This window comes from Capricornis sumatraensis, chromosome 3, assembly GCF_032405125.1.
Source record: "Capricornis sumatraensis isolate serow.1 chromosome 3, serow.2, whole genome shotgun sequence".
Classification (NCBI taxonomy): domain Eukaryota; kingdom Metazoa; phylum Chordata; class Mammalia; order Artiodactyla; family Bovidae; genus Capricornis; species Capricornis sumatraensis.
Window position 1 is genome coordinate 96,538,162 of NC_091071.1, and position 21,559 is coordinate 96,559,720.

General features: G+C 43.5%; 1 protein-coding gene across 2 annotated transcripts in view; it reads left to right on the plus strand.

The window, feature by feature from the left end:
• The first annotated feature begins 462 nt into the window (after positions 1-462).
• The window catches only part of ZEB2 (zinc finger E-box binding homeobox 2), a 132,802-nt gene continuing 111,705 nt past the window's right edge, over positions 463-21,559 (plus strand). The window contains exons 1-2 of one of the 2 annotated variants that reach the window (XM_068969509.1): positions 463-725; positions 3,265-3,406. In XM_068969509.1, the coding sequence (XP_068825610.1) occupies positions 3,334-3,406 (73 nt within the window). In that variant the 5' untranslated portion in view covers positions 463-725; positions 3,265-3,333. Of the gene's footprint in view, positions 726-3,229; positions 3,407-21,559 lie in introns of those variants that run through there. The other variant, XM_068969510.1, reaches the window with a different exon arrangement.

Below are 21,559 nucleotides of genomic sequence, written 5' to 3' on the forward strand. Positions count from 1 at the left end.
TGGTTATTAGAGATATCTGTATAAGAAGAGGCGATGTGGATTGAGGAACCGGGATCTTTCCCTTTAACTTTCGCCCCTTAGAGTTCTCCAGTTCTGTGAATGGTGTGCACCGTTTTCCGCCCTGTACTCTGTAGGATTTAGTGATGAGGATAATGATGCCAAAGGCTTGACGGGGGTGGGGGGGGGGGATGGGGGGGGAGGGGGGGCGTGGAGAAGAGAGGGAGGGAGGGAGGGAGGGAGGCGAAAGGGAGGGAGAGAGGAAGGGAGGGAGGTGGAATTTCATTTCTTCCACTAAAGCGTTTGCGGAGACTTCAAGGTATAATCTATCCCAGATCCTTTCCCAGAGAGAAACTTGGCGATCACGTTTTCACATGATGCTCACGCTCAGGGCGCTTCAATTATCCCTCCCCACAAAGATAGGTGGCGCGTGTTTCAGGGTCTCTCTCTCTCCTACAGAAAAGAAAAAGAAAAAAATGTCATTAGAAGAGGCGTAACACGTCAGTCCGTCCCCAGGTTTGTGTTTCCTGGAGTGGCCGAAAGAGATCAGTTCTAACCTGCTCCGCAGGAATAACGGTCCTGCCTCCAGACACTCTTGGCGAGGTTTTGTACAGTTTGCTCCGGGAGCTGTTTCTTCGCTTCCACCTTTTTCTCCCCCACACTTCGCGGCTTCTTCATGCTTTTTCTTCTCACCATTTCTGGCCAAAACTACAAACAAGACTTCGCAGGTAGGTTTTTTTTTTCCCCCTTTTCTCTCTTTTTATTCCTTTTTGGCATGGTCACCCCCCCACCTTCCTTTTATGATTTTCTCCTTTTAAGTGGGGATGTGAGTCTAAAGTGAGAAGGAGTGTCTGTGGGTAGGAATTTCAGGTGGGTTTAGCTCCTTTATGGCAAGCTTTTCCCAAGAATGACTTCTTCGATTTTTCTCGCACTCCCTGTGTCTCTCTCCTTCTTTTTCTCCCCCTTTTTTTCCCTCCCCCAAATAATTTGCCCCATACCTGTCCATTCAGGTAACCAAAGGTGCCTTTTACTACCCAGCCTTGCAAAAGTTTTATTGAGATCTGTATGGTTGGAATAAAAACTCTTCGAGGGGAGAGATTTTGCTCTATTTTCACTCTAGTTCCAATTCATTGTATTCAGCAATTAAAACTTGGCAAATACCTGTTAATAATTACAAAACTTGATGGATACAAACCTACCAAATTCGGGATCAAGTCTTTCTCTTAGATATGGCAGTCCAACCTTTCCCACCGAAGAAGGCTGTTTTCTAAGTAGAAAGTTGCCTGTTTTTGTCTGCTTAGCGAGTTTCATTTCTTTATTTCATTCTTTGTGTGTGTATGTATGTGAAGTAACACCTCACTTCTGTGATGATAAATAAAGAAGTGAAAGTCCTCATGGAACTTGAGTCGTTTACCAAAGTGGAGGTGGGGGGGGGCTCACTACAGCTGGGAAGAAAACTGCCGTCAGGACATTAGGGTTTTAAATTAAGAATAACTTTTGAAATTGTATTTCCAATGGCAAAGTCATATAGAGACAGAAGATACATACACTCAAATATCCCATTCCATACTTTGGCACTGAAAAGTCGAGATAGCAGGAGTTACCAGGAACAGGGGTGATCCCGGTTAACATGAATATGTGTGTCTCCCACCTACTTACATATTTTACATGCTCCCCCTATAATGATGAAGGTAAGATTACTAACTCCAGAGTTAGAAATAACAGGCAAAGATAAAGTTTACAGCACAAATGCCCTGTCTGTCCCTCACACACACATGCTCATAAAACTAGCAGCTTACTTTATTAAACATGTATTTATATGCAATCGTGCGTAAGTCTCAGCAGGAATACAGACAGGCCAGCTGTTTCATCCCAGACACTTGTGTGTCCATTTCTGTATTTCAGGATTTTTCCCAACAATTTCAAATCCACAGGAGAGTCAAGACATGACAAAATGTGTCAAACTTAAAAGGCTGCCACTATGCCTAGGTTAAATTCAAGGTGCTTTCTAAATCATCTACTTCCCCTTCTCTCTGCTCCCCCCCCCCCAACTTACCCCTCTCAGCAAATGTGTGGAAACTGATACTCACTTTCCAGGTTTTCGCAAAGCTTCTAGCACAGGAGACAATAGGTGCGGGGCGTGGGGACCGAGTGTACTCGGCAGAGAAAGGGTTAATGGCCCTTGTGTTACAGTTTGCATCTGTTACATCTTTTATAGCCCCCTGTTTAAACTAATCCTCGAGGCACAGCATCTTCCCAACCTCCATCGAGTTTCGGGATTCTCCTCCTCTCCTGCCTGCCTCCGAGGTTCCCCTTCTCCAAGTTTTGACAGTTTCAGCTGAAAAAATGCAGCGCCTCTCTCGATTTTTAGGTACAAAAGTTTCGAAGCCAGAAAGGATACGATCATTCAGTAGAGCTGAAAAGTATTGTCGTAGCGGTTGGACTTTCTCTTTCCTTTCTTGAGGGGAAAAAACAATTTTCTACTGCAACTATTTAAGGGAACCAGTGTGGGGGAGCATGTGTGTGAGTGAGGTGGGGGGAAATACTTAAGTAAATATTGTCAAAGTGGAGAAGGTGGCGGCGGGGTGGGGGGGCGGGGAGGGACAGTGTCCAAAGAGGCTTATAATTATATTTCTTATTGCGGCGTGAAACGGGAAATCCTAATTTGGGGGCGGGGGTGTGGGGGGGGAGGAAGAGACAGTGTCTCGATAAACTGCGAAAGGGGAGGGGATGGGACGCGGGGCGAGTGGGCTTCCTATAATTACTATTATCAATTTGCCCGAGTGTGCTTCATCGGGGGTTGTTTCGCGTTGTTTGTTTGTTTGTTTGTTTGCTTCCTCTGGGGAATGGGGTGGGGGGTGGTGAGACAAGATGAGAGCTAAAGAAAGCTTCGCCTCACCCCAAGTTGCCGAGCCGGGCTGAGGACTTTTCGGAGGAAAGGGTCCGCCTAGCCTTGAGTCAGGCAGCCTTACTGTACCGCCGTGTGCATTCCCTCATACGGTCAGGAGTTATGACTCATTTTGAAGATGTAATTCTTGTCTCTCTGATCCCCTCGCGGGTGCAACACACCAAACAGTAACAAACACAAAGCGCCTCGGGGCCAAGGCTGGGGGCGGGGGGCGGGGAGGGGGCCGCCGAAGTTTCGCTTTGGCGTTGGGGGGCGCGGATGGGTGCTCGCCCGGGCCCTGGCCCGGCTCCCCTGGGCGGCCCGCGCGCGTTTCAATGGGCGCGGGCGATGCCCACATTGTCGCTGTGTTTGGTTGCTAGATCGAGCCTGCGTGCTGCCGAAGCAGGGCGCCGAGTCCATGCGAACTGCCATCTGATCCGCTCTTATCAATGAAGCAGCCGATCATGGCGGATGGCCCCCGGTGCAAGAGACGCAAACAAGCCAATCCCAGGAGGAAAAACGGTAAGAAGCGGCCCGAACCAAACTTTTCCGGGCCACTCTGCGGCTCCAGACCCGGGGAGAAGGAGGGGGAGAGGGAAAAGGAACCGAGGCGGCGGCGGTGGCGGCGCCCAGGGCTCGCGGGCGAGCCTCCCTCCGCGGCCGGCGCCGGAGCCCGGCGCGCGCGGCGACTGGACAGTGGGGAGTTGGGGAAGTGCCGGGCAAAGTGAGCGTCGGGCGCCGGGGGGCTCCGAGCGCTGGGGTCCGGCCGGGGCCCAGCACCCCCACCCCTGCCGCCCCCTGCGCCCCCGCCTCCGCCCTCCCTCCGCCTCCGCCTCCCGCTCGGTGAGCGCCCGGCCCGCCGGCTCCCCGGCCGGGCTGCGGGAGCGTCCGGCGAGGGCAGGGCGGGGGGCCTGGGCGCCGGGTCGCGCAGGATTCCGGGGTGGGGGCGGGGGTGGCAGAGGGACTGCGAGGGCGGGAGAGGGGCCCCGGGGCTGCGCCTCCGCCAGGCTGAAAGTTTCTTGCTGGAGTCGCCCGGCCGCCTCTCCGCACGCCAAGTAACGGTCCGCGGGCAGCGGGGCCGGGCGGGCCAGGCGCGCCGGGGCCCCGGGGTGGGAGGGTCTCGGCCGGCCCCGCGCGGGGTCCGTGCGGGCGCGGGGGCGGGTGGTTCCTCTCCAGCGGGCTCTGGCCCCACGCCGGGGGCTTGCGGAGTCCCGGAGCGCGGGGAGACTTTTCTGGGCAGTTTCGACATGGTCAGGAGGAGTCCGTTATCCAGGCTGAGTCGAGAAGGAGGAAGGAGATGGGGGTGCGAGGGGGACACGCAGAGCAGAGGTGGGGGATCAAAGGTGTGACAGCTCCGTAGGTCCATCTTAGAAAGAGTCAAGGGAGGCAGAGTGAGAGCGGGAGAGGGAGGAAGAGAGCGCGCGCGAGAGAGGCAGACCCCCTAGGTATTACCCCCAAACAAAATCGTGGGAATAAAGAGAAAAGTGATTGGCAAGAGCGCAGAAGGCGCCTGGGGGAGGGGAGAGAGCTGGGGACCGGAGAGGGTGCCGGGGGGTAGCTGACGGAGGATACTGAGTTGAAAAAGAAAAACCAACCCCCCAAAACAAACAAGCGAACTAGCGCCAGCTCAGACTAGGAAAGGAAACTTCTCGCTCCCCTCGGTCTCAGCCCGATCACCCGGCGCGGGGCCGCGTCGACGCTCCCGAGCTGGACGCGGGGACGCGGCGCCGGCCCCGGGCTCCGGTCTCCCGCGAACCCTGCCCGCGCCTCGCGGGGACCGCCGGGGCCCACTTGGAACAACTTTCCTCCAGAGAAGACAATTGTGCGCCCCCGCTCTGCCCCCGAGCTGCGCGGCGCGGGAGGGGGCGGCTGGGGGCGCAGTGAGGGGCGCTGGAAGCAGAAAACACAAAGACGAGGGAATTTTGATTAGAGACAAATGATGCTTCTCTCTGTCTCTGTCTCTCTAGGTTTCATGTGTGCGCGCGTGTGTCCGTGTGTGTGTGTGTGTGTGTGCGTGTGTGTCTTTTGCTTGTTGTGGTGGAGGTGTCGAGCCATATGGGGGAGTGATAGAGGAATTTTAGTCAGAAACTGTTCGTTATGTTATCCTGCCTTTTCCCTTTGTGCTGCCTTTGATCTATTTGCTTGGCTTAGTATCACAAAAAAACAAGTACAATAATATATACCAAGCTGCTTCCCCAAGACCCAGTTCAGACTGCCTCTTTTTAAGTCTTTTTCTCCCTGTCTTCCTCTCTCTTAATTTAATTTTTTCTCCACTCTAGTGTCTGGCATTATTTAAGGTGGTCCTTACACTGGAGACCTCCCCTTCCCCATCTCTGGGTAATTTAGTAGACACTAAAATTACACCTAATGTCCCCCTCTCCTCTCTTGTGTTTCCTCTGTTCCTTTTATTAAATGTTGGTTATTGATTTTCTAAAATCAATGTCTGTTGTGGGGCTCTTCCCCCTCCCCTTACAAGTATCTAAAGCACATTGCTTGCTGATCAACTGGATAACAAAAGCTTTGTGTCAAGGAGGCCTTATTTTTTTTTCTTATGTTAAATAGTCATTTTTTTGAGAGAGAGAGAGAGAAAGAAGAATAAGATTTAAAACAAGGTTCCCAGAAGTGTTCTTTTGCAGGAGAGACTATTTAGCATGTTTGTTTCTTCTTGTCTGCCTCCTCCAACCCCCTTCGGGATTTTGCCACCATTGACCAGCCTGGTCCAGGCTGTGAGGTCAGACCAGAGCCCAGGTCTGGGAAAACAGAATGCTCCAAGCTTCCTAAGAGCCCTGGGGCGGAGATTGGCAGTGGGGAAGGTCTGCTGGGGGCTTCACAGGTGGAACAGAGTACCCGGGGAGGTGCTCAGCCATGGACACTGCTTGGTGTTCAGTAACGGACCCCATTTCCCTCTGCCCAGCCACAAACTTGGGAGAAGCCCTAACACTCTGAAGTGGAAAGTTGAATTGCACATTTTGAAGGCATTTAGCCCAGACCCTGCACACTTAACAACAATAATTATTTCCCAGTAATCTGTGGGAAAACATGCTGTAAATTCGTTACTTGTCAATGTTTTGCTTTGGGTTTAATCTGAGCAATGTCCTGCTTTTGAGAAGCAGGTAGAAGAGTTTTTCCCCCTCTTTTTTCATTTCCTTTCTCATCAAGTACGTATCCAGTGCCTTTCCCTTTGGGAATTGCTAGGATTTATCTGAACTGAGTGGATTTTTCTTCTTTCCTGGATTCATGGGAAAGATGTCACTTTTGAGCTTGTGTCTTTGCTGATAACACTAAATATGATGATGCTTATCAAAATCATATAGAAATTCCTGGAAAGGAATAATGGCAATACTAATCATAGAAGTAGAAACTGCATCACGAAAAAGAGAGAGAGAGAGATGGTCATCCAGGAAACTAGAATGGCACTTTATATAATTTTAATGAAGTCAACAGTGTGTATATAGACTAAGGCGACAAAGAGATAAAACGTGTAAAGCAGTATGTGTGTGTTTGAAAGGCTGGTCAAGAACATGGGTTAAAAGACGGTGCTGTATGCGATTATTAAAAAAGCAAAGGAGAAGGAGGCAGTTCGAGGAAAGCAAATGTACAAAGAGAGAAACAAGAGTCTAAAATCCAGCCTTCAAGATTCTCAAGCTAGCAAGATGCCTGGCAAAGACAGTGCCAGCGCCAAGTTAATCCATAGTGGACAGTCTCCTTTCCTCCACATGGAAAGGATGAAATCTCTTCCCAGAAAATAAGATGTGCAGGAGGGAAGGGGGAGAGGGGTGAGGGAGAAGGAGGCAAAAAGCAAGTTGCCCGAAGACAAGAATGTGTGTCGGTTTCAAGAAAGTTCAGTCAGATGATCTTCAGTCGCCTGACTCACTTTGTAATACTTTCACTGAAGCTGGAGAGGAGGGGGAAAACCCAGCCCCCCTTTTCAGTCCCCTGATTATACCCCACTATCTCCACACAGCCTTCGAGGCAGAAATGAGCGCTTGGGAGCAGGAGGTGCCTGGCTGCCGCCTGCCACTGGCCCGGCCCGGTGGTAACTTGCAAAGTTTGTTGCTTTACCCCCGATCTGGACATGAGCTCCTGGGGATGCTCCGGCTACCCTCCTGCCTCCTGCAGAGCCTAGGAAGATGGGCCTGCCTCCCCAGCCCACCTCCCAGCATCAGCCTCTGAAAAAATCACACAGACACAGGCACATTTTCATAAAAATCAAACCCAGAAACTGCTTGCTTCAGAAAAGGGAATGAAGTTGTCTTTTAAATGAAAACTGAATTATGAGTGGTGGGGAAAAGGAAACGGAAGAAAAAAAAGTTAAACTTAATTTTTCTCCAAAGTTTCAGCTAAAGCATTAGGCATTGTGTAGTGGAATGGGGGAAGATTTTTACAAACCCCTTTGGTCAGTGATTTGCAGTGGGGAAGAAAAGGGATAAAACTGGATGCTTCCAGGGCTTTAGATCCTAGAGGAGAAACAATCAGATGAGCAGAAATGATGATCCCTGTTTAAGATAAGCCCTCACTCCCTTAACCACTTCCTGAAAGGGAGTGGAAGTGCTAGTGGTGATGCTGAGAGGCAGTGGAGGGCAGAGAAGTTGTTCCCGTTTCAGAGATGCTCAGATGAAAAGGAAAAGAAACGCAAGAAGCCCCTTCTTCAGGATGTGGCTCCTGTCTCTCTCGTCTCTCTTTTCAGAGAGGTGAAGTTGGGATGGGATGAAGCTGTGAGCCAGAGCCCCTCAATACGCTCTGAGGCAGGAAAGTTTCCTTCGAATTGCAGTCGGTTCAGACTTGGTGCTCCTTGCAAGTGTGGAAACCTTGTGCAGGTACCTTTCTGGTAAAGTTGATGAGGTTCTGAGGAGGTGGTTTTGCTGACTCGCAAAGCACTCAGAAGCAGTTTGTGTGGCAGGTACCGGCTCTGAGGGTGTGCCCCAGATATCCATCTCCATCCTTCTGTCTCTCTGAAGAGCTTCTGCAAGTTTTGTCACGCTGCACACACACATGGCTGGGGGTTATGTATCTAGACTGATCTATTTGTTTTATTTCTGTTTGAAAAAACTCAGTCAATTGGGGATAGAGACATGGCTTCCTTCATAACATAGCCACTAGCCTGCTGGTATCCATAGCGTGACTCTCCACCAGGGTAAGGGTGGGGTAAGGATTTGAAACTTTATGTTATTTCTCTGTTGCCACATAAAGATACATTCACGTCTTTAAGCATTTACTTTGGAATATGACTAAAGCCAAGACTGACATTTCCCAGTAAACTGCTCTGTCATATGTTTCAGATGCTTCCTTTCTTGCTTGCTTAATTTACTCGAAGTAAAGAAAATTCCAAGAGGTTATCAAAGACCCTAATGCCGTATTAAGACTTTTGCCTGGGAAAAATGTGTGTGTCTACCCTGAAGGTAGGAAAGGAGGCTGTTGCTAGCTCTCTGAGCAGTGCTCCGTTTATTCCAAGATGTGGGAGAGTCTTTTCCTTACAACAGTGTTTGTCATCTGCATTCTTCCAAGGCTTTTAAGGTGCATTTTCTTCTGTGTGAAAGAGAACGCTTTGTCCTTTTCCTCTCCAGCACCGTGGCTTCCCAAGGTAGACACTATTTTGTGCCTGTCACAGAGAGAGGGAGTGCAGGTTTGCAATGCTCACAGACAATTGATTGTCTGCCCTAATGTGTTTCATTTACATGTTTATAACGTCAATGGTGCTGGGGTGTCCACTGTACCATTCATTCCCGCATTCCCACAAGGGGGCAATTGTCTGAATGGCCAAGTCAGACACCTTTTTGATTGCTCTTTGGTTGTCTTTTTAGAGCAAAGAGATAAAGGGGGAAAATCTGTGATGCAGAAACACTAGTTGAAAATATACAGAATTAAATGTCACCACAAAAGCAGATGTTAACATAAGCCCAAATATGCTTTTTAGCCAAGATGTGAAGGTTGAGAAAAAATAATTCAGAGCAGAGGAAAGGGTGATTTAAAACCAATAAATACAGCCTTATTCCCCCTCCCTATTTCTTTTCTTTCTTTGGCAATCAGAAGATGAAATGTGATTTTCTTTTTCATTTTTAAGCCTTAAAACATCTAGGCACCTCCTCATTATTTGTATGTTTGCTGTGATTTGTGAATTTTGTATATATTTACGTAGTTCTGTTTATGCCAACAGCATCAGCTTACCATTTGGGGAAAAAAAAAAATCTCTTGACTATTGACTATTTGGGCTGTCAGGAGTGTAAACTTTTAAAAAGTAAAGATCCAAGTATTTCTTCATCAAGTCTTTTTAAAAAGGCAAGCACTAATAATCAGTAGACTCTGTGGAAGTCTTTGCCTTAATAGCTACGTGCCAAATACTTCTATCTTGGGTGACAGTTGTGTCAGAGTGAGAGCTCTCAGGAAAACTGTAACTCCTAGTTACAAAGCAAATAAAGAATTTTGTTTTAAGGTGTTCTGTACTGTTTTTATACTCTATGTGTGTGTGTGTGTGTCTCGTGTTTCCTCTGAGGGAAGTGAGAGGAAAAACCATCCACGCGTGTGTGTTTTGGCTTTTCTCTTCACGCAGCTCTCCCCTACATATTAGGCATATATGTAGCACACATGAATACACCTGCTTAAAAAAAAAAAAAGATTTCACAGTTCAGATGGTGCAAGGCTGGTTCATTTAGGTAATACAGCTATTAGAAGTTGGTCTGATTTCGCGTGTGGTCCATAAGGAGAGAAAATACTAACTCCTGTGGCATCTGGTGGGAGGTAAACGGAGAGGGAGGGAGGACTTTTATAATTTTGAAGGAAATTAGGGAGGGAAAAAAAATCGTCAGTCTTTTCACAAAGATTTTTGCCTCTCCGGGAAGACACACACAGTAGCTGCACCGTTAGCTGAACCCCTGACACGGCGGTCTTTTGAATGCCTTAGGTATGATTTCACTTTCGCTCACATCAATGCTGACCTGAATGCCTTTCATATCTGATCCGCTGTGTCTCTCCCAGTAAACATCCCCTGAGGGGAGAACAAAGAAAGGAGCTCTTCTTCTTCTTAATCACAATTCAGCCCTTTCACCGCCGGCAGGCTCCATTTGCATTCTGCCACAGAAAGCCAAGATGAAAAGAAAGAGAGAGAGAGAGAGGGAGAGAGAGAGAGAGAGAGAGAAGAGGCAGAGGGTAGTAGCTGAGTAAAATAACTGAGGTGTTTGTGGCTGTTTGTTGGGCTTTCCCTAGTTACCAGCCTTATATAGTTGATGCTTAACCAGGCCCTGTCCCTCCTGACAGGCATATAGTGTTACAAGATGGCATGTCTGTACTATTCATGGCCACCCGCTCAACACTTGAGGTAAAAAGTGTCAGGGAAGGATCAAATTCTCCCCCAGAAGCCTGTTAGACTTGGGTCAGGTGTGTGGACATCCCACTCTGGAGTGCTGCCCAGTGTGGGGCTCTTATTGTTTACCTTCAGGCCAGGGAGGTGCAGGCCCTGGGTGGTGGGAGGGTGCTGGGGGGCAGGCTGGGGAGCTCAAGCAGCGAGAGGAGGAGTCTTCAGAGGCCCTGGTCTGCTTGCAGTGATGGGTGTCTGGCCCAGAGCACAAGAGACAAGTTGCTTACACCCAGCCCGAACGCACTGATACATCTTCAGGAAAACTGGAAAAGACTTTCCCATTTTTCCCCCTGACTTTTTATGATAATTCATATTTTCAAATGAAAGGGGAAAAAAGCCAAGAAAGAAACTCTCAAATGAGCCAAAAAGGAAAAAAAAAAATTCTCTGAAAAGAATTTTAGGGGGAAAAGTTGTTCTATTTTAAAAAGCTTTGAGGGCTGTAAAGTGCCACGTTTTTCACACCTTCTTCATACTTTTTTTTCAGATTTTTTTAGTATGTTTAACATTTGTGAGATGACAGCCTTTTTGTATCTCAAACTGGATGCTTCAAGATTTGTAGGGAGGGGTTGGTGGTATTCACGTTCTCTTGAGAGAGAAAGTTTATGCCTAAAGGGCTTCTTCTTACTGGGAGCTGTTTAAACCCTTGCAGGCGGACCTGTCAGGTTTTACTGTTATTTGCCTCCATTTTCAACATGCAAAAGTAACATGCAGTTAATGGTATTGGAATGAGACCACAACAAGAACAGAAACCTCTCGTGACAACTTTTCAGCTACATTATCTTGCTCCTAAACTGTCTTGTCTTTTTTTTCTTTTTTTCCCTTTCTGAAACCACTTTTAAGTTACCAACAGTTTTTCTTCAACAATTAGATTAAGCATATAATGTCGGTGCACATGCATATACACACTCACACACACACTCAACTTTGAAAGTGCAGTCACTTCAAACAGCAGAGTGAATAATTGGAAACCTGGGGGGAGGGGGTGTCTTCTGTGATAGTCATTGTGACAAATTTCACTTACAAGAGCAAAACTAGCAGAGATATTAGAAGTTGTCCAGGAGCATGTGACACAGATTCCTGATTTTTTTTTTTTTCCCAGAAGATTTACAGAATTTACAAAAAGAGATTATCCTTACACCTTCCACCCCTCCTATCCACCCCCATGACCCAAGCAATGAAGGATTTAGGCAGATTTACTTCAGTAAACACCTTTGGACAGTTACGGGGGGAAGTGGGAGTCTGTTTGCAAAAGGAGGCTTTTGTTAAGTGAGGTACCAGGATAATGCTTTACCAGGCAGCTGTGATATTAACCTACCCAGCAATGCAGGAACACTCTTTAACTCTTTGAGTGCCTGGCCTTTTGCGCTTAGCAGATAAAATCCTGACTCTCCAAAGACACTCAGAATCCTGTCTCTAGCAGTTTATTATTCAGACAAGTCTTATAGACATGAAAACTGTTCAAGCTTTTAAAACAATGTGGTTTAATTAGATGAGGTGGACTTACATTGCTCATAAGCCCTCCAAATGGTGGTGTATAATTGGCAAGGGAAAAAAAGAGAGAGAGAGAAAGGAATCAAGGCAGCACATTAAAAATTCCAGGAAATATCTTTAGAAAAGCTATTTTCATTTCCAGCTTTTAAGATATTAGACTATGGTAGCTAGAGGGAATGAAGCAGCTGGGGCCTCTCTCCGTACTAGAGAAGACACCAGAAGTTTGTGATGAAGCAAAGAGATTTCAGCTGGAAACGCTGTCAGAGGCCAGTTCGGACAGTGACATTATCACCAGTCTCGCATCTTTTTGAGGGGGGAAGTGTTGCCTATCTCAAGGAGCTGAGGAGGTCATGTGAACCTCAAGAGTCAGGGGCCCAGGGAAGCTCTTGCCAACTTGAGACTTTCTAGACCAACCAGGGAGGCATTTCTAAGAGGAAGGAGTTAATGGTTATTTTTTGCTGGGCATAAGAATAACTTTTCAGGTGTTGCATTCGGGCTTAAATAAGACTGCCTTATTTAGTTTTGAAAAAGAGTGTAGGTGTCAACGTTCGAGCAGCCACGAATGTGTGAGAAAGTAAAGGGTATGAGACATGACAGAATTAAAGGTGTTTGCTATGTTGTTACACCGTGTGTCAGGCTGCAAGCTCCCTTTGTCACAGCCTCCTGGTGATTTGACAGCGCAGATCTACTTCCTTTCTAGGTGAGACAGCATTTTTTCACTGGAGTTATAAATATGGTACCCCCTTTGCTTTGCGCCCAGTCTCCCAGATCCGTGAATCCTATTTGAAAGCATCTTGCCCTGAGACACAATGAACAAATGCTGTATACAGGGGGCTGTGCGCTCGGGGGCCGAGCATCGCCAGCATCACAGTAGCTGGCATTGACTGTTGTTTGGCAGGAAGGTCCTCTGCCAAATCATTCAATAATTAAGTTTTATGTTATTTGTATGAACGACCAAGCATGCAGTATTCCTTTTCAAATCAAAGGGAGGCTTAAAATTACTTTTTGAACACTTTCAGACCATGGTCAGGTCACAGTTTGGGGGCTGAATTAAAATGATCTCATTCATGATCTAATTGAGGTTGGCAAAACCTTAGCAGTAGCAGGAGTACATAAATATAAATCAAAGACCAAAATTTAGCAAATCATATCATTTGCTAGAAATCTGCTCATGAATTATTCTCCGATTGCCAACCCAGAAGTTAAACTTCGTCTCCCCTCTGCAACAGTAACTGCGCATATTTTTTCAGGCTCCTGACAGGAAAGTTAGAGAGGCTGAAAAGAGAAAAGGGGAAGAAAATGATCAGTGTCTCATCAGATATTGTGTATTTGTGACCCAATAAAGTATGGGAGCTAATAACGCCATATTCATTACAGTGGAGGCTGCAGTCTTGGTTAGAAATTCTGATAGGCTTCTGAAAACAAGACTTTGGAAGGGCAGGTAACAAGGACACATATGTGATAGGGTGAGAAGGAACAAACCTCTGAGAAAGATCTGATTGAACTTTGCTTTCATTTTTCAGTTGAGGAATGTAATCATCATAAGGATTCCTGACTTTTTTTAAAAACAAATTTAGTTCTGTGATTCATATGAGTTGAGATTTGGAGTTGTTAGATTTAAGAGTGCGCACACGTTGGCATATGTATTTGCTTTTCATTCTTTTCTATTTTTTAGACATTACTATAAAATTAAAACTTCAGGTAATTTTCCATATAATCCATGGGATTCACTGTCATGTTCTAATATACGTAATCCATTTTTAGTTGTTCTTCATTTTTCTTGGTTGCTGTGTGTTATTTCAGCTTAAACCCACACACACTCTAAACTGCAGGAGACCTAATTCTGAACTTCACTATTTTGAAGTTAAAAATTTTAAGTCCCACTTAAATGAAGATATTCTTTCAAGCAAACGATAAACACGCAACTGGTCAATTTAGAAAACTTTACCCAAAGAGAAGATATATGGAGGTGGATTTTTAAACCCTGATAATAAAGGAGAAACATTTAAAAATAATATCAGGTGAGAGAGGTGAATGACTATATTCTTTTGGGAATAGGTAATTGGCATTAATGATTTTCTGTGACAAAAAGGCAAACATTCTAATATTTTAAAAGTTAATGGATCCCTCCTTAACATTGCTAATATGGCAATATAGTGATTTTTGTACTTTATATACTGTTTCATATTTCCTTTTATAACCAACTCTAGGAAAGAAAGGTACTTTTAAGAAGGTGACAGATACTCCCTCCCCAAAATAAGTAATCCATAAGAGATGAACAGATTAAGTTATCATGCTATTTAAGATCTGAGAATTTTTCTCTCTCTTAATGAATAAATTTCAAGGAATTTAGTATCCAGGTGATCTCTGAATGTAGTGGATAGCTTTCACTGTTTTTAAATTTATATTGTATTGATACTGTTTTGTATATCTGAGTAACTGTAATCAAGGAAACTTTGCATTTTGCTTATTCTTGGAAGTACCTAAGTTTCTATTTTAGACACAAAGCGCATCAATGGAAGTGTTTCACATCATGAGATTTCTCAGTTTTAAGAGGTGAGGTTTATATATAAAGAACTCAGTAAACTGTTTTCATAATAAATAGACCCGTTAAAAGGGGAAAATCTCTAAGTAAAATGATTGTCCTCTAAAGATTTTCCATCACCTTTGCTCTGCTGATGGGAATCTGAAAACTAAATACAGCCTGTGTGCACACACACACACACACACGCACAACACAGATACACCCTAGGACCCCAACTCTAGGAGTTTTCCTCTTTAACTATAACTCCAGTCTTATAGCTTGTGAGTGTGATACACTTAAGCAAAAATAGTAGAGATGAAGGATTAATGTAGGCTCCTTCTCAGTAGGATTTATTGTTAACAAAAAAACAACAAGAAAAGTGTTCCCTATGCCACATGACATGACTCTTACAAAATTTACTTGCACCTATTAATCTAAGTTTTAAGTGTATTATTTAGGGTAAATTACAAGCTTTGTGCTTTTAAACTGTTTTCCTTCTTTTTTCTTTAATATTATCAACCTTAACACAGATTATGCTAAATTGATTGCAAATTATTATGGTTTTTAAAACAACATTCAGGAGTCCCGAATAAAGATGGTATTTTAAAGTAGTGTTTATAGTATTTAAAAGAAAGAAAGGGGGAGGGGATTAAACTATACTGAACACTTAGAAACGTGTAGAGTTTTATACTTGTGTAGATAAAGTGAGAGGTAGCCTTGCCCTGTGAAACCGAGACCACAAATGATATGTGTCAGTAGGCTCTTTGATAGGGCTTCTGGCCACAGTGTTTTTGTGCTGTCAAACTGCTATGTTGAACAAACACCTCCTCTGGGACAAAGTGATAAATGCAGAGACAGGCTGGCTTCAGCCAGTCTCAGCAACCTCCTCCACCACGCCCCCACCCCCTGGCCCACCTCCCACCTCCCACAGTCCGGCCACCCCTCCACCCTGCTTTGCCCTTTTACCTGAAATTGACAATTAGGGAGAGATGCCCTGGGCTTTTCAAGGTGTCAGCAGTGAGTAATTATTGATACTCCCCAAATCTTATGAATCGGTCCTCCAAAACTGTAGGCAAAGTCCTTTTTCTGGCAGGCTTTATCTAGTCTTTTTAAAATGGAAATGGACTGAGCTTCTAAACTTTTGCCAACTTGAACTTTTTCCACTTTTGCTTAATCATTTGAAAACCACTCGCTTTCCTCTTGTCTTTCCCCTAGTCACTGGAGTTTTATTTTCTAATGTTCAAGCAATTACATTGTGCAACACAAAACAAGATTTTGCCTTAAAAAGTCCAAATGCTATTACCTCCTATTTTTCACTTTCCGGCATTCTTTTCGGGCAAACACTTCAAATGTATAGCCAACTGAAATTTTTCCTCCTTTCTCAGAGCCATTACTCTCTGACTAAAACTGTTTACTGGTGCCTTTGTATGTGCATTCCCCTCCCCCCCCCGCCCCAATATTAAATGAATTTCCATCTTCTACGATCTCTAAGACATAGATAAACCATTATATTTTTTTCCCAGCTCGTATTTTAAAGTGGTGATCCTGACAGCAGGACGATTATTGCACTTTATGTTTTAGTGGATGTTTGCTGTTGCTAGTTACAGCAACACTTATCATAAGACAGCAAGAAAAGAGTAGTCCCTGGTAATTAAAGTAATGAAATATTCATTTTCTCTACCTTTTCTGTAGTCTCACAAATTAGGCTGCTACATTTAATGCCTGCACTGCCTCTGTTTTTATTATAATGGCAGCTTTCGCATCTGCAATTAGGACTAATTCTGACAGTTACAATTTCTGAGGGATGGTAAACAGTGAACGAGATGTGCAGCAGAGGTATTACACGTGAAAAGCCCTTGTCTCTTTAACCTTGTTGTTTTTTTTCTCGCAGAGGTTACCTTTTCCCGATGGTGCAAAATCGACTTGACATAACTGTTCATCAGTTTCAGGGTTTTCCCTGGAGGTATTTGCATCAAATCAGCCCAGTCAAGCTTCAAGTTGAAATTGGCAGGCCAGAAACTGACAGGGTAGAGACTGGAAAAGAGACAGCTAAAGTACAGGCAGCAAACTGACAGTAGCAGAGTGAAAGACAGAGAGAGACGGGGAGAGGGGTGCAGAGCGAGAGCTTTGCAACTCTAGTGTAAGGGAAATCTCAACTCCTGTATGAATCTCAGGAGCAGCGTATCCTAGAGCAACTTGAAAGGCCGAGAGATTCAGTACACCTTCAGCTAATTCTTACCACTAGGGCTCATCAACCCTGCTCCCAGGGTTCACTCTCATTTAATCTGATTGGATGCCTGAAGAGGAGTGGGCACACTTAATTAAACAGGAGGAAAGTTCTGAGGCACCTCCTTAGCACTTATTAAAGCTTGAAAGCCAAATCTCATGATCAGTGTTATAGGAGGCAAATAAGGCGGTTTGGGTTTTTTTTTTTTTTTTTTCCCTTAATTGTTAACTTATAGGAAAGTTAACAGTCCTTCTCTTTACCAGGTTTGTTTCCTCCGGTTCCTACTCTGAAGCAGATTAAATGTTCCCAGAGACCAGAGCTCAGGAGACTTGTTGGTTCAAAAGTTAGTGCATTTTTGTCAACAAAAACAGCCACGTAGCAAAAATTACACTTGAAGAGATACTCCTTTGAATAACACGGGGTTGCAAGTTCTCTTTGTCACATAACGCCCTCCTATCCTGATAACGGAAGAACATTTATTCAATTGTTTAAAGGCCAAAAAACCGTGGCAAAACCTTAAAATAGCAATGACATTAAACTTCTATTTCACTATTGGGAACGTCACTTTGAGAAAAATTCTGTGATTGCAAAACTTTTATAATTGCTATGACAAAGAAAACAAATATGAAAAGCGCTCCCTTTGCCTGAGTGCTTTTTTTTTTTTTTTCTCCTTCACGTCTGTTTTTTAAAACCATTATTGTTGGTCATCCTTCCTTATTTCTTCTAACTTTGCAGTATGGGGTGGTGGTGGCAGGGGTAGGGGGGAGGTTGTTGTCTTTACTAGATGATTTAAAATCCTCACCACTTTCCAACTAGACTTGGGGGTCGAATAAGCTCTTGCTTTCAAAGCGTCTTCAGGCTCTGTGTATGACAGGCATTGGCTGATCTGCTGATGCCCATTCGACAGGCACTGTTGAACTAAAGTGGTGTGACGGCACAGTTTTGTTAAGCTGTGAACAAAGAGCTGAAGATGCCTTCCTGGCATCGTCCATGTGCATATTGGCCTTGTCACAGTTTTGCTTGATTTAATGCTCGGTTTATTCCTAGATATTAAAACTTAAATTCTGAACAATATGTTTTCAAATACTACATACCAACTCTATTTTAAAAGCTTCAACTTCGAAGATCCCAGGGTTCATTTGCTCCTCCAATTTCTGTGTAGCCAACGTTAAAACAGAGCTTTGGAAATAAATAGATTGCCAGTTAGCCTCTTAGCTGTTATCCATTTAAAAATGGGATTCCAGTCTTAAAAAGTCTTATTAGGGGGAAAGATTTATTTTTCTTTGATCATTGGTTGAAAGTGGTTATTTATTTCCCACAGTGGATCCTCTCCTCACCTAAATTCCCGAGGAAAAGTTACCTTGTGTGTACACAGGGGTCTGGGTAGACTTTTAAAAAGATACATTATTTAAAAGATACTCAGTTATAAAAAGAAACCATTTACAAATACCTGTCAGGGTAGGCACAGGACTACTGGTAGGAAGAAAAAAAAAAAGGAGGGGGAGTTTTTGTTAAAGTGAGCCCTGTTTAGGAGACAGCAGCAGAATTAGGATTGAGTCTTTTTTTTTTTTTTTTTAAGGATTGAGTCTTAAAAATAAAATAATTGTTATAAAAGTCCCTGTTGCACAGACAACAGCTAACTCTTTGCAAGAAAACTGAAGTTTAGTACTAAATTTAGAGTCCCGTGTCCGGTTGAATGTGCGTTGAGCTTTATCTCTGCCGGGTTTTTTGTTTCCTCTCTGCCTCTTTTCCTCCCTTCAGGTTGGCTTCAAGTGTTTGCTAAGAGATTAGTTAGCAAGTTTATATTGAGGAGGTAGCCATGGGAAGCAGCTCTCTGCTCAAAGGAACGCCAGTGGGTCAGAGTGTGAAGATACGGGAGCTAAGACTAAGGGCCCAAATCAGGTATTTTATTTTCTCTTAAAGACAAACCCGCTCACAGAAAGGTTTGTGGGATGACTTCTCATCCCAACAGGAGCACAGATGTTACCACTTTTAGAAACTTCCAAACAAGCATGATCGCTGGAACCACTTCGTGAGAAAAAAAAAAATTAAGTTTATTGCTAGAACACTCCCTTTTCATTATGTAAAAAGATTATAATTTGAGATATTCAAGGTTATTTTTACCTCCATTCATAAAACAACATATTCTGTCTTATGAGGAAGGTAAGAAAGCTGGCAAATGAAAAAAAAAATTTTCAGCAGCATGAAAGTATTGCTGCTAATAACCAGCGAGACTGCACTAAAAATCTGAAATTGAATCTCTTGAGTAAAACACGTACACATTTCCACCTGCCCTAAGCATGCTTTCTTAGCAGTGACAGTTTTACTAACTAAAATAAATTGCTTTTTTTCCCTCAGTGGTAGTAGTTAACTCAATATCATTTATACCAAATAATTTTCACAGCCAAAAAGCATGATACAGGTAGGGGTGACTAAGCAAGAAACAGTTTTATTGCTAGTTTTGTATAATATTACACATGAAAAAGACACCACTCCTAGCAACACAGATAAGATACCTTGGCCTGTTTTAATTTCATGAGAGATTTTTGTGTCCATTTCTCTGGCTGTGCACAAGGGTTAGACATTCAAATCTTTCACCTGGCAAAAGAACAGACTTTTTAAATACATACATGGGGCAGATTCTTACTTCATATACAAAGTAAATTCTGGCATTGATTTGGTGCTTCCTATGAAAACTTTGTGCAACTATTTATAAAGGAGACAGACAAATAGAAGTTAATCCAAATAGTCCTCCTGGTCCAACTCCCAGCTCAACACGATCTGCTGTGTCGTGCTAACTCATAACATTCTATCTGTAAATTGCTCTAAATGAAGCCATAATCCTCGGTATGTTTTATAACAAACTCATGGCTAGGACCAACATGACTTCTCACCTTTTAATGAACTGTCCTAGTTTAGGATTTTCTAAGGAATGGAGTATAAAAAAAAAGCAAAGTAGAAGATGAAGAGATCTCGTAAATAGCTTCCTTTGAACACCCACAACTGCTTACATGGCCTTTTCCCCTTTTTTCCAGGCTAGCAGAAATGGCCTGCCCAGGGTGCATGCAAGTGAGCACATTTTAGAGCTATTCATTGGATGATTTGAAAGAGACACCAGCCCTGTGATACCAATGAAGGGCACTGCCTGAGAACTCAGCCCTGAGATCAAGAGTAGGTGTGATGTTAGCATAAGGAGCTCCTGAAGGAATTTCTGATTCATGTGAAAACAGGAAGCATAGATCTTCTACCCATTGGTCAGCATCAGGTTTCAGATAAACAGATATTGATGGCTGCCTTTTTCTCCCAGCCCATTCCTAGCTGAGTGAGGAGGTTCTGCTTCACATAAAAAAGATCTTTGAATTTATCTGCAGTGAGGTAGGGCTTTAATGATCAGTATCTGCAAGCCAGGAGCATGAATGTGATCTCATTGTATCACAGTGTAGAGATGAGATAGTCTAGAGCTACAGCACACCAGTGCATTGTGCCTGGGTGTCGGGAACAATTCTTCCATTTCCAAAGCAGCGACTCTTTCTCTTTCATCATTGTTCCCTTCCCTCACTTGTATGCTTCTTCTGATACAGATCTGAGTGAGTTGTGCAAGCTTCAGACTTGCCAGCCCCCAGCTCCTAGGCCTAGTACAGAGTAATTCATAAACTTACCATATTAGACTATCAGATTGAAACCAAGGGTTTCTACTAGTGGTGGAATTGGAAAGCCCATTGTTTTGATTATCATTTCATCAGCCCCAACTGATACTAGTATGCTCAAGGAAAACATACTTCAGTTACAGTTGATTTTCAGATTCCAAAATGGTGCTGCAAAGCCTGTGCATCTCTAATTATATTTTATGCTAGGCTGTGCAATACCAAAATATACGCTGCAGCAATCAGTGAGTGAACAGTATCAATCAATTTGTAAACAGATGAAGTCACTCATTCCCAAACTGGTTTTCCAAAAACAATTACTAAATTACAATAGAAAAAAATTGTACAGTTACTGTATTTGTGTGCTGTGTTACAATCAACATACCAGGGAAACAAAACAATTTAATGCAGAAAAATCATCATTCATCTACATTATAATTGCTTCTTTTTCACATCTACAGGGCGGTTAATTAAAATTGTGATTAAATGCGGTCGCGCTGCCTAAGATGTCTTGCCCAAAACAGGTGGTACAGAATTTAAAAGTAAAAAAAATGTAATTAGCATTGGAAATTGAGAAATTGCCTGTAAGAATCAGTGTTAATTTCAGTCAGTGATGAGGTAATTTATAAATGAATGCAGTGGAGGCTGTGCAAATGCACATTGCCTTCCTTGCCATTCTTAGCATTCTCAGCATGCAGGTGAAAATGTTTTCAAAATATTGAGGTAATTTGAAAATCAATCCATGCATTCTGTATCTTTTTTCCTCCCGTTTGTACCAAATGCTGAACAAATGCTGCCATAGATGGCACGATCCGCCCATTTTTTTACTTTCTAAAAGCAATGCTGCACATATTTCAGACCTAGATGAAGAAACGTCACAACACCGATTGCAAGTCTAAAATTGTTACAAGGGTTCGAACCCTCTACCTGAAGTTCTGACTAACATGGACTGGGTTTGCTGCACATCACTGCCATTGGTAAGATAGAGCCCTGTGAAGGATTTTTTTCACAGAACAGGTAGCATACACATAAAGACTCATAACCCATACATTGAGTACTTGAGGTTTTATTTTTTTAAGTTAAAGAAGAACTAGAGAGTTTTAATAAAGCCTATAGTTTCTTTAGCTCTTTAACTATGTCTTTATTATTCTATTGATAAAACCTCCAAAACCAGTTCATAAAGTTATTACTCGAAAATTTTTTTTCAGAAATTAACTCTGCCTATTAATAACATCTCTCCTTGTAACAAACAAGATGCAATTTTCTAACAAAACATGATACCATCAACTTAGTATATTTCATGCATTCTACTGGCACATTCTGTTGGTATATAAGTAAATTTAAAGTTTAGATGCTGTTTTAAAAATTATTTGTATTTACACTACATTTTTGTTTTTAGAACGAGAACCCCTAAGCTTTAAAAATCTCCTGTTAATGG